At 31.8% G+C, this 18032-nt stretch overlaps 1 protein-coding gene across 1 annotated transcript; it reads left to right on the forward strand.

Annotated features, from left to right (window-relative positions):
* Window positions 1-770: 770 nt before the first annotated feature.
* On the forward strand, window positions 771-10791 carry LOC139499024 (uncharacterized). Its single transcript, XM_071287689.1, has 7 exons — window positions 771-890; window positions 3634-4072; window positions 4832-4920; window positions 5668-5804; window positions 6694-6848; window positions 7783-8022; window positions 10364-10791. The coding sequence occupies exons 2-7, from the start codon at window positions 3722-3724 to the stop codon at window positions 10460-10462; spliced, it is 1071 nt and encodes a 356-aa protein (XP_071143790.1). The 5' UTR covers window positions 771-890; window positions 3634-3721; the 3' UTR covers window positions 10463-10791.
* The last annotated feature ends 7241 nt before the right edge of the window (window positions 10792-18032 follow it).

Consider the following 18032-nt stretch of genomic DNA (forward strand, 5'->3'; position numbering starts at 1 on the left):
TATGTTGGGATGCCAGAATCTATAAATAATTTGAAGGCAGCATCCAAACGTTGAGGTATTCAATATGAAATTAAAAGAATTACATCAGCATCTATCAAAGGTGAAGATGCAATTTTAATCGTTTTCTTCATTATCCGCAGACACTTTTTTGAAATGTGCTATGTACAGAAATAAGAAGTGCTTTTTATACAAAACAATTTCACAACTACAAAAGTTGTTAATATAATCGAGAGAGCATCCATAATCTTTAAGACCCAATAAAATTCATTATGTAGCATCTACTATTCATAGAAATAAATGAATCAGTATGATTTTTGGTAAAATGAGCATATGTTGATACTTAAACAAATGCAATATAGTAGAAATATTCTGAATATGGAAAATGGCCGTTACATTTTCTCTGGACATTGAAAAATTTATTAGAATACAACATAATTTAACCTTAAAAATTCAAAAATTGTCAAAAAATTTTCTTTAAGCATATGAGAATTACAAATTTTAGTTGAGAACACATTCAATACAAATCCTTGGAACAGTATATAAATACAATATTTATTGTTCCTGCTATACGGCTTCCGGTCAATTTTTTGTTACAAATGCATTGCATAATCCAAGTTTTTTTTATCTCAAATTATGGACTTTTTCATTGACCTTTTAAATTCGTTTCAACTTTCAATTTTTATGTAGGTTTTTTAGAGATATAAATTATAGAATGACATTTTTACGCTACTTCCTCGTTTTAGACCACCCCCACCTTGCAGGTTAGTCACGTGATTAGAAAATGTCTGCGCCCATAGGAACAACTTCCTGTTTCGTGGAACTAGCTACGATATTCATATCTGTCTTAAATCTGAACTGGTCTATCTAACCATAGCCCAAATGATAAATTAGTAAGTAATGTCATGTAACCTTTTTCAAAACATTAAATCAATTTTAAGAGACAAACGTTACCTCTGAAAGGGGAGACGTAAAGTCGGAAAACAGCTTCAGTGACCTTCTATACACACAATTTACTTCGTTGTTAATACCAATTTACAGTGATTTCAAATGCATAGATATTTAAATTAATCATCTTATCACAATTTTTTTTTTAAATCAAGAACTTTTATTCACGACAATAATATGAGGCAGGCATGACCTGTAAATGGGGACGAAGTCTGTATGAATTATTTTTTTGTAACTTAAATATTTGTTAAAAAAAAAGAAACGGAAATACCGTAACGTTTCCGATTTTGGCCATGTTGTTAGGGATTTTAGTTGTGACGTTATTTAAGTTATGACGTCATATGCAATGTAAACAAAGAAACACTATCATCAGGTAACGTTTTTTCATATCAAGGAATTAATTAAATATGAGCAGGCATAACCTGTGAATGGGGACGAAGTCTGTATGTATCATTTTTTTTAAATTCAAACATGTTGATAAAAGAAACGGAAATACCGTAAGGTTCCTGATTTTGGTTCTGTTGTTGGGGATTTAGCTGTGACATTCTTTAAGTTATGACGTCATATTCATTGTAAACAAAAGAAACGCAAACAATTACTAAAATGAATTTGTATTGGGTTCCAATCTTATATTTTACTAGACTGATAAATATATATTTCATTCAAAGCCTCATGCAAACGAGACCGGAAAAAGGAAGTACATTGTAGATTTCTCTGCAGATGCGGGAATTCAAAACATGACATAAAAAAAATGAACGATTTTGAGTTCATTAGTACATGTACATTGTAGTACAATGAAAATTTCGATTTTCCCGATATTTTTTTTTTATTGATTTTTCTACTGTTATTGGGGACTTCGTCCCCATATAAACATTTTGTATATCTAAAAATCACATATATATATAGCAGGCAAACTTGTAGGTTGCGAAGGCGTTTTTGTTCATTTGTTGTTAATAGAGAACGGACCATAATTTATCATACATGTCATATATTTAGTACAAAATACAAAAACTTTGTATCTGATACAGTTTCTATACACCAGTCTGGATCATCTACCCTGTATCGCATACTATGTAACGCATAGCTCAACCCTTATCGTATACCATGTACATTTGTACATGTATCATACCCCTTTTTGAAACATCGATTACTGTAAACCAATTTATTTTCGGGAGTGATTTATTTTTGAAAATTTCGCTAGTAGAAAAATAACGCTAATATAAATCATGTAAATCATCGCGTAAATGTCAAACTTGGATCTTTCCTATTAAACTACATCATCATGAACATATAAATTTGTAAATCGCGAAACTAAATAGCTGTTAAGTGAACTATAAAGGGTAAAACGCGAAATAAAGAATTCGCGAAAATAAGTTGGTTTACAGTATTCTTGAAATTGATCCAGAACTTCTCAGTTGTTATCTGGTTGAAATTTCAGACGAGGACAATGATGTTGGTTCTCTTTAATTATGCTGCCGGAGGGACACATGTCTCCATATATTTGATGTATGCAAAAACCTTTTCATTTCTGCATCTCTTTTAAATTATATAAACACCAAAGATTATATTTATTTGGTAGTTTAATTTATATATATACATGTAATCTTCTCCGAGGCTTAAATAGATCTCGAATAACATCAAAGTTAGACATTCATTAATATTGTTGCCATATTTCTCATGTTTCTTGGCATGCTACAAAAAGCTAACACAGTTAATAAGTGTCAGCAAGAGGGCTGATTTATGGGATAGTTTTGTGGGGGGGGGGCAAATTTATGAAGTGTAAATATTATTTCCAACATAAACAAATGATAAAGGCGGACAGATTTTTTATGTTTACTCAGGTCAGGGTCAGAATATTTTTTTTTGCCACCCCTCAGAACAACTTTTAACCCCTAACATAATTCATCTTTTGTGATACAGAATCACCTTTTTATTAGAAAAGAGGGGTGTTAAAATGGTAAAATTTCTGGCAAGCGTAGAGTGCCATTTAAAAAAAAAAACCAACATAAATAACATTATGAGGTCAATCATTCAAAGGAGGGGGACATTTACTGCATATATGCTTCAAAACAACCACTGACAATACTTCTTACTGGATGTTCTGTTGATATCTTTTACGGTACCTTTGTAAATGATTAATTGAATTTATATTAGATATTTGGGGTCAGAATAGTTATTTTTATATGTGATAAGACAAGATTATATTTTTCCACCTAATGACCTGAATGGGGGTCAGAATATTTATTTCTTAAATCTGCAAGACTTCCACATCAGAATCAAACGGTTGTCCTCTTATATATCACAAAGCTGATTTTGTTAAAATATATGATAAATAGATCAATGCAAGTAAAATCTGTATCACCACTCGACCAATATCACACATGCATATGCGATACAGATTTTGCCATGTATTATTCTATATTCAGTGGCGGATCCAGGGGGGGGGGGGTTCCGGGGGTGCGCACCCCCCCCTTTATTTTTGCCGATCAATGCATTTGTATCGGGACATATGTTTTGCACCCCCTGCACCCCCCCTTTGCCCTGGGTTAGCACCCCCCCTTTCGAAAATTCCTGCATCCGCCCCTGATATTTACAAACTTTTCTGTGAAGTACATTACTAAAAAGTTAATAAAGTGGTCTATTAATTGTACTTTAGAATACAAGAAATTTCTTTCGTTTCATTTCCAGACTGTATTCAAGACAAAAATGAAAAAGACCAGGGAATACTAATGTATATTGTACATACATAGAGAGAGACTATGTCACAGAGGTCAATATGCCACGATACCTCAGGAACTCCCGTTACAACAGAATTTTTCTGCTGATTGGTATAGGAGCTCTTATCTTCATATCATTCCAATTATTGTCATTCAAAGTATTAAACTCATCTGCTCAAAAGAGGGCACAGAATGCCATCAATGAGTTTGAGGATAATGACGATGACGAAGTCGATGATGATAGTGATTTAGATGAACCGTCACAATTCAACAAAAAGATGCAGAAAGAACAAAAAGCACCTGAACATTTAAATTTGGACCCAGTTGTTGATGTACGAGGTGTTAATCCAGACGATATTGATCTGTACCGTCCAAATAATGAGCAGATGTTTACTTGTCTACAATCAAAGGTACAGTTACCATGGTTACTGTACTATTGATATTTTAAACATAAGCAACAGTGCATAATAAGACTCGAACAATGTCTAAAGACTGGTTGGTTTCAATATATATATATATATATACATGTTTCTTAGCATGTACATGATGTATGTTTGAAATTGTAATCATTATTGTAGTGTATCTTTGTATGCATGTTTTTTTTTGTGTACATGTTCCAAATTGATGAAAGATTAAATTGTTTACACTTGTGTTTTCAATTGAAATTCACTCATTTGGGCGATTGTTGATAAATCACTCTGACTCTGGACTTTCTCATTCAATTTTCAATTAACCTGAATAGGTGTATATACCTGTAACATGGTAATAATTCAGATTGTTGTCACCCAAAATCACAAGAGATCACTCTATCATGTCTATTTCACAGTGATTCACTCAAATACTGTCAAAGTGAAAGTCAAACCTTATCAGATAAGGAGTAGCATGGTAAATTACCTGTCACTTGCTTTCCGATCAATTTCTGTACATGTTTATTTATATCTAAATAAAACATTGTTTATTTAGTCATTTTACTTCATTTTAAATTGTAAAAGAGGGACGAAATATACCAAAGGGACAGTCAAACTCATAAATCTAAAACAAACTGACAACGCCATGGCTAAAAATGAAAAAGACAAACAGAAAAACAATAGTACACATGACACAACATAGAAAACTAAAGAATAAACAACACGAACCCCAATGTTGATAAATTTACTTTTTATTTACAGAAAAAAATTCCTTTCAGTGAAGTAAATGATGACTACTGTGACTGTGATGACAACACGGACGAACCAGGGACATCAGCCTGTGATGGAAAGTAAGACACATTATATGTATTTATTACATTGGTTGTAATGAATTACATTGATTTCCTAGTTAAAAAAAAAAACGATAATTTCACATGTGAAATAAACGTGGTTATTTCACTCTCTGACGTCATACAAAAATAGGCGTTGTCAAGAAGTCGATAACAGCGGATCAAAACAAATTGTGAATGCGTAGAAAAAAGATATAGTTCCTAACACATGTAACATGTTTTACATAAAATTTCTTTAAAAAAAGCCATTTGCCAATGTAATAAAAAGAATAACTAATTAAAAAATTCAAATATCCAAAAATATCCAACTCATGACCGAACAACACTGATAATTTGTGAATTAATGTGTTGTTCGGTCACTCGTTGAATATTTTTCTCTATTTGAATTCTTCGATTAGTTATTCTATAAATACATCTTCTTGATGAATGGACAGGAACATGAGGAAGGCTCAGGTTTATTTGCAAAACTATAATTTGAACTTTTTTTTTTATACTAGTTAGAACCAATTTGTAAATCAGTCTAATTACATGCTTTCATTTAAAAAAAAAGAAGAACACTCATACATGTACTAGTACATGTACATGAAGAAATGTAATTTAATTTTGGATAAACATATATGAGGTACAGAATGTGATGAAAAAAACCCTCATGAACAACATGTAATTATTGGAGAAAACACATTACACTCATACATACAATAACATGTAAAAAATTTCAGTGGTTTGATATACAACTTTATATTGTAGGTTTTACTGTAAGAAACAGATCCCTCACCAAGCACTGATCGTTTTGCCTAGCAACAGAGTGAATGATGGGATATGTGATTGTTGTGATGGGAGTGATGAATGGAAGAAAACTCCACCACCAAATGGTGTTATACCTTGTATGTATAGCATTGTTTGATGAAAGTAGACATGCATGACATGTAGGGGAGGGTTGGCACCTCAAAAATGTTTAACCCACCACATTCTTTTAATGTGTGCTTGTCCCAAGTCAAGAGCCTGTAATTCAATGGTTTTTGTTAGTTTATCATATGTCTGTTTGTTTTATATGACCACAAAACTTTTTTTGTTATTTAATGCTATGATGTTGTCCTCTGTGATGTCTAAATACACATTTGGTTTCAAGGGAAGCCAAGACTGGGATTGAGTTTGGGGGTAGTTACTCCATGGGTGGGTTAAAAAAAAAATTGAGGAATTTTTTTTCCTTAAAGTTTTCCATTTATCGATTGATTATTTCTGATTTATTTTTAAAAGCAAGAAATACTGATATGGAAGGAGATACACACCAAACCCAAACAAGATGTGTAAATATAAAGTTTTGTGCAACCAACAGTATTGCACAATATCAAGAAATCGTCAATTGCACAGCATTGTTATTTGTATTTGACAATGGTAAATTCAGAATTGTTGAAATTCATGTCAAACTTATTCGATAAACAAACACAACAATGTACATGTATAACTAGCTTGGATGTTATTAATGTTGTTAAAAAAAAAAATTTCTATATATTAAACTATTAAATGTTTCATTTTGATTACTGTAAATTCAGAAATTATTGCAATGTTTTTATTATTGCGAAAAATGTGACAGGGTTATAATCGCAATAATTTAAAAAGCATTTTGAAGTATTGTACATAAATCAAATAGGATTTTTTTTCATGTCGCAAAAATTAAAATTGCATTACAGTCTAAAATGACAAAATCGCAATAATAAATGCACTCAATAATTTCTGAATTTACAGTATGTAGAATATATTTTCAATTTTCAGCTAACAGAGCAAAGTTATCAGTAAAATATGCTCCATGTGAAGACTTGTGTGATAAGTTGATCCAGACAAATAAAGAGGATGAGAAGATACAAATGATGGGAAAACGTCTACAATTACCTTATATCAAGGCTGCCAGGCATCTACCTCAGAAAAATGTAAGCACTCATACCCGTAGCTAGGAGGGGTTCGGACGAACCCCCCCTTGAAAACAAATAAGCACTGTTAAAGTCAACGTTCTGTTCTAGTTGTGACTGTTAAAGTCGAGTTCGTTGGTCCAAATAACCCCCCCTTGGAAATTCCTGGCTACGGGCCTGAGCACTGGTTAGTCCTTTAGGCAGTGTTCTCCCCAGGTATTTCAATAAGTATCCTGGTAAACAAGGAAATTTAAATACATGTACCATTTTGTTTCTTGAAATTATCCCATCACATCAATAACATAATCTACTGTGGATTCATTTATTTTCATGGATTTGCAAATCTCTGCATACAAAACCAATAGAAAATTTGTATTTTAATTTGAACATTTAAATTTGTTGTGAACCTGTAACCACGAAACCCACGGAAATTGGTATCCAACAAATAATAATGAATCCACAGTATACGATAACCAAATTAGATAGCATCCTGTTAAAAGAAATATAGCATCACGTTAATTACCACGATGCTCAAAGGCCCTGGTAGAACACATCAATTACAAGACTTTAAGAAATTTGCATTCTCTCAAATACATGGAATATATAGTGACCCACAAAAACCATCAAAATTAGTATCTGCTGATTAAAACTCAATACACCATATTCTAAACAAATGTTCTATCACCCCTCCCCCCCCCCCCCAAAAAAAACCCCACTCAAAATACAACAAGAGAAAAAGAAAAGAAGAAATTAATTATCCCGATTTTACAAAGCTGTTGGAAGTAATTCATAGAAAAATCAATCAATTATTTGAAATATGTGGCTATCTTAGATATTTAAAGTGCTGTTTTCACACTACTCATCTATTGATATTTTTTTAATGAAAATTCATGCTATTTTATCCTTGAATATTGGGCATGATTACCATGGTAACAGCTACATTCATATCTTTCAGGATTATGGACCAGACGGCATATTTTATAAACTCAGTCTAACATGCTTTAATTATAAAACCAAAGAGTATGAATACCAAGTTTGTCCTTTCCAAAAAATTACTCAGGATCATTTTCCAGGAACAGCATTTAGCCTTGGTAAAGTATCTACATGGACCAGTAGAAAAAATGGCCGATATCTGTTACGTATGGAAGGTGGGGACACCCATCTCTGTCCTGATGGACTCGGAAGAATGTCTGTGGTAAGTTGAATATTGCAGATGAGTATGGGCCCCAAAAGCTAGGCAAAGTTTGGAGTAGGACATTAAAAAAAATAATGCACTATTTAACCATATATGTAACTCCATAAGGGGGGCTTTCCCTATTACCCTAAATCTGCCTCTGATTTGTTATGGGTCATTGGTGTCCAAGTGGTCTATGCTATGTCTAATTCAATGTGTAAAATGTATATTGACTTTACTAAAAGTAAAGGTTTATATAAAAAAGAAAAAGTGGTATGATTGCCAATGAGATAACTCTCCACAAGAGACCAAAATAACACAGAAATTAACAACTATAGGTCACTGTATGGCCTTCAACAATGAACAAAGCCTATACCGCATAGTCGCTTTCATATTTGAAATTAGGAGATGTGGTATGATCATGATAGGCAATGAAACAACTATATGAACAAACCAGAATTTCAAAGGCCAAGGATGTAAACCAGGTTTGGTCATTGCAAACTCAAGTTTGTTGCTGTATACTAGTACTGTAAACTCTGAAATTATTGGCAATGAGTGCATTTATTATTGTGATTTTAGACTAAAATGGGATTTTTATATTTGCAATATACAGAAAAATCCTTTTTGATTTATATAAAAAAAAATCAAAATTTGATTTTATTAAACGTAGAAATTTAAATATATTGATGATATGATTTATAACCCTGTCACATTTTTATACGACCGCAAACATTGAAATTTTTTGGTCGTATATTAGTATCACGTTGGCGTCGTCGTCGTCGTCCGAAGACATTTGGTTTTCGCACTCTAACTTTAGTAAAAGTAAATAGAAATCTATGAAATTTTAACACAAGGTATAAGACCACAAAAGGAAGGTTGGGATTGACTTTGGGAGTTTTAGTCCCAACAGTTTAGGAATTAGGGGCCAAAGACAGGTCCCAAATAAGCATTTTTCTTGGTTTTTGCACAATAACTTTTATAGTATAAGTTAAATCTATGAAATTTTAACACAAGGTTTATGACCACAAAAGGAAGATTTGGATTGATTTTGGGAGTTTTTGTCCCAACGAATTAGGGACAAAAAGGGTCCAAAATTAAACTTTGTTTGATTTCATCAAAAAATTTATTATTGGGGTTCTTTGATATGCCAAATCTAACCGTGTATTCAGATTCTTAATTTTTGGTCCTGTTTTCAAATTGGTCTACATTAAGATCCAAAGGTTCCAAAATTAAACTAAGTTTGATTTTAACAAAATTTGAATTCTTGGGCTTCTTTGATATGCTGAATCTAAACATGTACTTAGATTTTTGATTATGGGCCCAGTTTTCAAGTTAGTCCAAATGGGAGTCCAAAATTATTATATTAAGTATTGTGCAATAGCAAGAAATTTTCAATTGCACAGTATTCTGCAATAGCAAGAAATCTTCAATTGCACAGTATTCTGCAATAGCAAGAAATCTTCAATTGCACAGTATTGTGAAATAGCAAGAAATTTTCAATTACACAGTATTGTGAAACAACAAGAAATCTTTAATTGCACAGTATTGCGCAATAACAAGAAATATCTAATTGCACAATATTGCGCAATAGCAACAAATTTTCATTTGCACAGTTTTGCGCAATATCAAGAAATATTCAATTGCACAGTATTGTCCTGTTTTCAAATTGGTCTACATTAAGGTCCAAAGGGTCAAAAATTAAACTCTGTTTGATGTCAACAAAAATTGAATATATGAGGTTCTTCAATATGCTGAATCTAACCATATATTTAGATTTTTGATATTTGGGCCTGATTATCAAATTGGTCCACATTGAGGTCTAAAGGGTCTAAAATTGAATATATTTTGATTTCATCAAAAATTGAATTCTTGGGGTTCTATGATATGCTGAATCTAACCATGTATTTAGATTTTGGATATTGGACCATAATAGGTAAATGTCTAATCTAAAATTTTTAAGTTTTTAAGTTTAAGTTCTTAGACCACATTCATTCTGTGTCAGAAACCTATGTTGTGTCAACTTTTTAATCACAATCCAAATTCAGAGCTGTATCAAGCTTAAATGTTGTGTCCATACTTGCCCCAACTGTTCAGGGTTCGACCTCTGCGGTCTTATAAAGCTGCACCCTGTGGAGCATCTGGTTTGAAAATAATAAAAACATGCAATAATTTTTGAATTTAGAGTACTTTGGATTCATAATTATGTGTGGGATTCCAATTTCCATGAATTTCATGGGTACAGGTGTACTACCGTACTTATTTAAATGTTCAAATGAATTGCAAATTTTTTATAGGCTTATATCCACTTCATATTTGAACTTTGGTTATACACAATATCCATGAATTATGTTTTTGTTTTTAGATAACTTTTCTCTGTGGATTGAACGATCGTGTCATAAGTTTACAAGAAGATGAAAAATGTGTCTACGGCATCAAGTTCTCAACTCCAGCAGCATGCTGAGATTAATATTATAAACTCATGTGCAAAAAGATGATGTTATATGTTTGCCAACCATATTGATCTCAGCCTGCAGTTTCAAGTGGCATTGAAGAATGGCATAACATTGCATTATGCAAAGAGGTTGTGGGAAAATTCTCTATGATTTGACAGCAGAATTGACCTCGGTCTGCAGTCTCAGGTGGCATTGGAGAATGACATAAATGGCATTGTGCAAAGAGGTTGTGTAAAAATGTTATATGAATTGACAGCACAAAGATTTGATATAGCTTTAAAAGCAACTAAGTGGAGATAATTCATATAATTATGCAAATATGCTTAAATTGAATATTTAGAATATGATTTGTTCTTTTTTGATATTTTGAAACCAATTTATTTTACTTATATACTTATTTTTCACATTAAGCCAATTCAAGCTGACATATTGATAATTTATTTTTGCCCTAATATGAGGCAGGCATTACCTGTAAATGGGGACGAAGTCTGTATGAATTATTTTTTTGTAACTTAAATATTAATTTGTTTAAAAAAAAAAAGAAACGGAAATACCGTAACGTTTCCGATTTTGGTTCTCTTGTTAGGGATTTAGTTGTGACGTTATTTAAATTATGACGTCATATGCAATGTAAACAAAGAAACGCTATCATCAGGTAACGTTTTTTCATATCAAGGAATTATTAAAAATGAAATTGGTATTGCGCGTTCCTTCCTATTTTATACTAGACTAATAAATATATATTTTACTCAAAGTTTCATACAAACGAGACCGGAAAAAGGAAGTGCATTGTACATTTCTGGGCAGGTCCAGGATTTCAAAACACGACAAAAAAAATTTGAACGATTTTGAGTTCATTAGTACAATGAAAAATTCGGGAAATTTTCCCGTATTTTTTTTTTTATTGAATTTTCTACTGTTATTGGGGACGGACTCTGTCCCCATATTAGGCTCATTCATTGGCTGCCTATAGAAGTTATTGCCCTTAAATGAAGATTTATTTTGCTAATTAAGATATTTTGGATAATTTCAATATTTGACAGGTGAGCTATTCCAGCTATTGACATTCCTTTCAAATTGTACTGATACCCTGTCAAATTTAACCTTCGATTATGTCTGTATGTGTAATTGTGTGAGAGTGAAAGAATTTGTGTTTGACGGAGCAGATGAAAATCTTTCAAATTTAAGATCAATGTATATGTTGTGTACAAGATGTAAGTTTGTACAAATTATAATTTGTACAAGGTTTTTGTACAAGTTGTAAGTTTTTTGACACATATCTTTTTGCATCAGGTGGTACAGGTTTATCTTCTAAAATGTATCAGTTTACTGTCTTTAGTTCCAATTTATATACTTCAACCTAACATTAAGTGTTATTCTCATTGTCTTCAAACTGGAATCAAGGATACCTAAAGGTTTAAACTCTAATTTTATTTTTCTCCTTATATCAAAATCATATCCATAAAAAATCTTTTTGTGTTCTTATAACGTGTTTAGTATCAATGTTCAGAATTAAACTGTATCATGTAAGAAGACTGTGTGTTTGCATCATCCATTTTTGTTAAGCAGTTCATAAAACACTGATAACTTGTACAAAAATTTGTACAACATTACAACTTGTACACAACATATACATAATATATTTTTATATTTGTTTTTATATATAGTATTTGTGTGTTTGAATGTCTCTGAGACTTAAAACTGAATACTGTGGTTTGATTTATTTTCATAAATTGATGAAAAATTGTATTTTCGAGGATAAATATGTCTATGGTTTCATTGTTTTGCTGAAGTCTGCAATTGAGAATTTAAGTTAATGGGTTCCTATCATCCACAAAAGTCCCACAAATAATGAATCCACTACAGTAAGCAGTGCTTGTTACTTTAGATTATGTCTGTATGTGTAATTATGTTAGAGATGTAGGTGAATATGAGAAAATGACATAGAGAGAGAGAAAGAGAGCAACTGTTGTAGTAAGATTATAAAATTCATATTGGGTTTGATCTGAAAATATATAATGTACAGGCATTTATACAGACATGACAGAGAGTGCTTGAATAATTTTCATGTAGAAAACCATGAACTAGATTGTATAAACTAGATTATTTTTTTATAAATATTTCATCTTTGTTTTTGAATGGTTGTGATTTATCAGTGATTGTAATATGATGTGCTTCTTTCGCTTTGTAAACAACACTGTGATAAAATTCTTGATATATCTATACTTAGTGCAGACTCAGAGATATACATAATAATTGCTGTTACAATATACTTCCCACGTAAATCTACATGTATTGGAACCTATTTGCAGACCCTTTGCCGATTTTATTGTTTTAAAAAGTGCAATTAAAAAAGACAAATAACTTTTATTCTTATTATCATGCATTATAAAAAGAAGTAATGCACAAGAGCTTGGAGGAATCAACCAAATAAAAATAAAATAAAATTCCGCAAAGTCTATTAATCTTTTTGGCGCATTTAAGTTATTTCAAAACATGATGTCATACAAATGAAACCTCTAAGTTGAAAGTTTTCTGTTACGTGAACCATCGGAATTCATATGATATTGTATTAAAACTGATTTTTATACGCCCGTCAAAATTTTGACGGGACGTATTATGGTATAGAAATGTCTGGTCTCCGTCCGTCTGTCCGTCTGTCCAGCGTAAACATGTCGCACCGTAACTTGAGAACGACTTATCCAAATTTCATGAAACTTAATATAGTTGTTTCTTATGATGGTCAAATGATCTGTATACTTTTTGGTGAAAATAAGATTTAAACTTTTTGAGTTACGGCACTTTGTAACTAAAACAGGGGCGTGTTTTTTTTCACATGTCGCACCGTATCTCAAAAACTTTTCTTGATTATTGCTTAAAACTTTACACACTTCTTAGTTATATTAATCTTAATATCTGTATATTTTTTGGTGATGATTCAAAATTTCATTTTTGAGTTTTTGAATATTTTGTAAAAAAGGGGGAGGGTTTTTTTACATGTCGCGCCGTATCTCAAAAACAATTTATGATTATTGCTTAAAACTTTACACACTTCTTTGTTATATTAATCTAAAGATCTGTATACTTTTTGGTGATGATTCAAAATTTCATTTTTGAGTTATTGAGTATTTTGTAAAAAAGGGGGAGGGTTTTTTTACATGTCGTGCCGTATCTCAAAAACCATTTATGATTATTGCTTTAAACTGTACACACTTCTTTATTATATTAATCTAAAGATCTGTATACTTTTTGGTGATGACTCAAAATTTTATTTTTGAGTTATTTAGTATTTTGTAAAAGAGGGGAGGGTTTTTTACATGTCGCGCCGTATCTCAAAAACAATTTATGATTATTGCTTGAAACTGTACACACTTCTTTGTTATACTAATTTAAAGATCTGTATACTTTTTGGTTTGATTCAAAATTTTATTTAAGTGATATTTGTAGAAAAAAACAGGGTGGGGGGGGGTAGGGGTTTCACATGTCCCGCCGTGTCTCAAAAACAATAAAGGTTATTGCTTAAAACTTCCTCAGAAATTATTTATGATTATTGCATAAAACTTCCACACAAGACGTCGGGCGTATCATGCGCTCATGGCGCAGCTGTTTATTGTTTTATTTTCTATTCTATTGCATTATTCGCATATTTACTCATTTCAGCAAGTCAACATGGCGGCTCCTTAGTTACGAAATGTCAACTTTGGATTTGACGGAAGCTTACGAGAAAAACATGTAAATTAAAGATGGCAAATGTTGGGTTTGAGAATTAAAAGAATTAACAAGTTTTTTCTAGCAGTTATTCACGAAATAACCTATGCAAGCTACATATTTATAAAGATATTTGAGCTTTATCTAACAGGGAGTAAAAAAGAACCGCCCCACACACAGCATACCCACCCTCGCTTTAGTTTTTTAATGACTGTATTTGTACTATTAGAATCGAAATAATTCATGGAAGCAATAGATTGTTGGAAATTTACACATGGCCTGGGCCGTGATATTCGTTAATTTTATCCCTTGCTAACGCTCAGGATAAAATTCCAATATCACGGCCCAGGCTATGTGTAAATTTCCAACAATCTATGGCTTCCATGAATTATTTCTTATTTAACTTTTCATAAATTCAACTACTGCTGACTCATTTATTTTCATGTGTATCTTTTTTTGGCGGAATGAGATATAAATGTATTCTTTAATAAATACTTGATTTCAAGGTTTTGCCAAAGACAGCATACAGGCTAATAGGAAATTTGAACTTAATTGGACACTTAAATGTGTGGTTTATGTACATGTAAACTTATTAAATCCACAAAAATGGTTCCCCATGAATAATAATGCATCCACAGTGAAATGGTTTTTTTTTATAACTATTACAAGACAGATTTTTATAAATAGATTATTAAATATTTGTTTACCAGGATTGTTATTTTGACTTGTACATTCAGACATGCTATATACTTAAGAATTGAATGCTTGTTTTTGTAACTTCATTGGGGTGTAAAAGCGTTGACCAAAGTACATTTCCGCGCTTCATTCTAAAAATGTCCGCACGGTCAACGCTTTTACAACCCTATGAAGTTATAAAAAGAAGCATTCAATACTTATAATTACATTTTTTAGCTTTGATCATGAAAACACAAATTTTATAATTTTTTTATTTAATTCACATGTGCACTTTATTGCAGGACCATGTGTCATTATGAATGATAAGTTTTATTGAGTAATGCAATTGCTAAAGAAATAACAACAAACATGTGATGTGCAGTTAGCCAATCAGAATAAAGTATTATAATGAACCATACATCTAATGTAATTATTTGTGTATAATATTTCAAGGTGTTTTTGGTGCATTATATTTTATCATTTTACATTTATTATATTTTTCGTGTTATCAGTGTCAGGTGGACAGAGAAGATATTAAGGTTATACATGTATGTGATCATTTCTGTCGAAACGAACTGGAATAAAAATATGAAACTAGTTTTGTTTAATTTAGATTGATAAAATATGTTGAAATATAGCATCTTGAGGTTGGAGAAGTCACTTTTAGAATTAGGAGAAGTTTTTGATTTTGCATGAACATGATGAAATAAGGGAAATAATCAGTAACTGTCTAATAGAAGATATTTGTTCTCCCCTATATCAAAAGTTACTTCCTGTGATATAGGATTGTTTGTATAACATTGATTGAAAAAGGATATGGTTTTTGGAATAAGGGAAATAATTAGTTTTCAATAATTCAATTCTAGTTTCATATAAAAGCTTACATAACACTGATTCCAATAGTATTTTTATTTACTTTTGTTTGAAATAAGGGAGATAATTGTATACTAATGGTTAAAAATGTGTCACTTCTGATTTCATTACACTTATCCCAAAAGTATATGGTTTCTATGAACTTTTACTTGGAATAAGGGAGATAATTTGCTACTTCTATTTGGAAAGTCACTTCTGGTCTTGTATGATAGCTTACATTACACTGATTTAAAAAAAATATGGTTTTATGAACAGTTGCTTGGAATGAGGGAGATAATTTGATACTCTCAGTTAACACAATATCACTTTTATATGTCATTCAATGTATAATGATAACTTTGTTTTGAATTCAAAAATATACAGTAATTTATTTTCAAGTTTGGACATTACAACTGTTTTAATAACCCATTACATTTTATATTGAACACAAAAAGTGAAATAAATCTTTTTTCATGTAACTTGATCGCTTCAATCCAATTTAAACAAATCATTCAGAGAGATAACATTTGAGGAAATACAAAAATACATTTTGGTCTTTTGTGGATAGTTGTCTCATTGGCAATCATACCAAATCTTCTTTTTTATATAAAACTTTGTTTTTATAACCATGTAATCAACAGGAAATGGGTGTTGGTCATTGTTGAAGGTTGTACATGTACAGTGAACTATTTTAGTTGTTTGCATCCCCATCCTTTGTGTAGGTTAGATAGCTGTCTCATGTGCAATCATGCTACATTGAAATTTTATATTTACAATATTTTGCATGACCTAAATATACAGAATTTTGATGTTTTAATTTTAGTTCATATATATGTTTTTGAGTTAAGTGTTGCATTCATTTTCACTGACCTAGTACAAATTTTTGTTTTTGGGCCAGCTGAACCCAACTCGTGGTGTGGGATTTCCTTGCTGTGTTGAAGACCCATTGGTAGCAAATTGGCTGTTTTTATAAGACCACAAAAAAAAATTTGCATGGTATAATGCTATCATGTTGTGGTCGTCTGCTTCGTCAGTATTGTCTGCGTCCTAGTCCCAAGACGCATGATTTCTGGATAATAACTTTAGTATTTGTAGATAAAAATCAATAAAATTTTAACACAATGTTTGTTACCACAAAAGGAAGGTTGGGATTAATTTTGGGGGTTATGGTCCCAATGGTTTAGGAATTAGGAGCAAAAAAGGGGCCTAAACAAGCATTTTTGAATTTCCAGTCAATAACTGGTGTTGAAGTGTATAAATCTCTCTGAAATTATACCACAAGTTTCAATACTACCAGGGAATGGTTAAAGGGGGGGAGGGTTTATGGCTCAAATCATTTAGCCTGGGTGTTTCTGGTTAAAGGACAATTTTGACAATTTAAAAGCAGTGTAAGGGAGGTAACCAAATTCCATTTAAAGAATACTGTTATATAAAATGTATATGTTTGATTACCTCCCTTACACTGCTTGAAAATCATGTAAATGATGATTGTCTTGAGATGATTAGCTGTAAAATCATTTTTAGAAGTTGATGATGTATTTAAATGAGTAGTTATTGTTGCAAACTCCATTAGAAATTTGAATTGGGATTATTGTCGGAATAAGGAAAGGGGGAGGTGATAAAAAAATTTGGGGGTTACAATTTTTCTCATTTTAGATTTTAGAATTAAAATGAAAATTTCTTTCATTCATATTTTTTAGGGGATTAATATCCAACAGCATAGTGTATTGCTCTGTTCTGTGTCAGAAACCTTATGTTGTGTCAACTATTAAATCACGATCCAAATTCAGAGCTGTATCAATCTTGAATGTTGTGTCCATACTTGCCCCAACTGCTCATGGTTCGACCTCTGCAGTTGTATAAAGCTGCCCCCTGTGGAGCATCTGGTTGCTCTTTGGTGGGGTTGCTGTCTCTTTGACACATTCCCAATTTCCATTGTCAATCTCATTGCAAATTCTTTTTAGCTGAATATAATTACAGGAATATTTAGGAGGTCTAAGAGAACATGTTTAACCTTTCCACACTCTGCATGTATGTGCCTGTCCTAAGTCAGGAGCCTGATCAGTGGTTGTTGTTTGTTGATTTGTTACACATGTTTTTCGTTCATTTTTATGCCCCAACTACGATAGAGGGGCATTATGTTTTCTGGTCTGTGGCTCTGATTGTCCGTACGTTCGTTTGTTCGTCCCGCTTCAGGTTAAAGTTTTTGGTCAAGGTAGTTTTTGATGAAATTGAAGTCCAATCAACTTGAAACTTAGTACACATGTTCCCTATAGTATAATCTTTCTTATTTTAATGCCAAATTAGATATTTACCCAATTTCACGGTCCATGGAACATGAAA

Source organism: Mytilus edulis, chromosome 12 (assembly GCF_963676685.1).
Source record: "Mytilus edulis chromosome 12, xbMytEdul2.2, whole genome shotgun sequence".
Lineage (NCBI taxonomy): Eukaryota > Metazoa > Mollusca > Bivalvia > Mytilida > Mytilidae > Mytilus > Mytilus edulis.

What these genes read in the sequence shown, in the direction of transcription:
- LOC139499024 (XM_071287689.1), top strand. Translation starts at nt 3,722, where the DNA reads ATGCCACGATACCTCAGGAACTCCCGTTACAACAGAATTTTTCTGCTG. An exon ending in TTACTTGTCTACAATCAAAG is followed by an intron (nt 4,073 to 4,831) that starts GTACAGTTACCA and finishes TTTTATTTACAG; the next exon opens with AAAAAAATTCCTTTCAGTGA. An exon ending in GACTCGGAAGAATGTCTGTG is followed by an intron (nt 8,023 to 10,363) that starts GTAAGTTGAATA and finishes TTTTGTTTTTAG; the next exon opens with ATAACTTTTCTCTGTGGATT.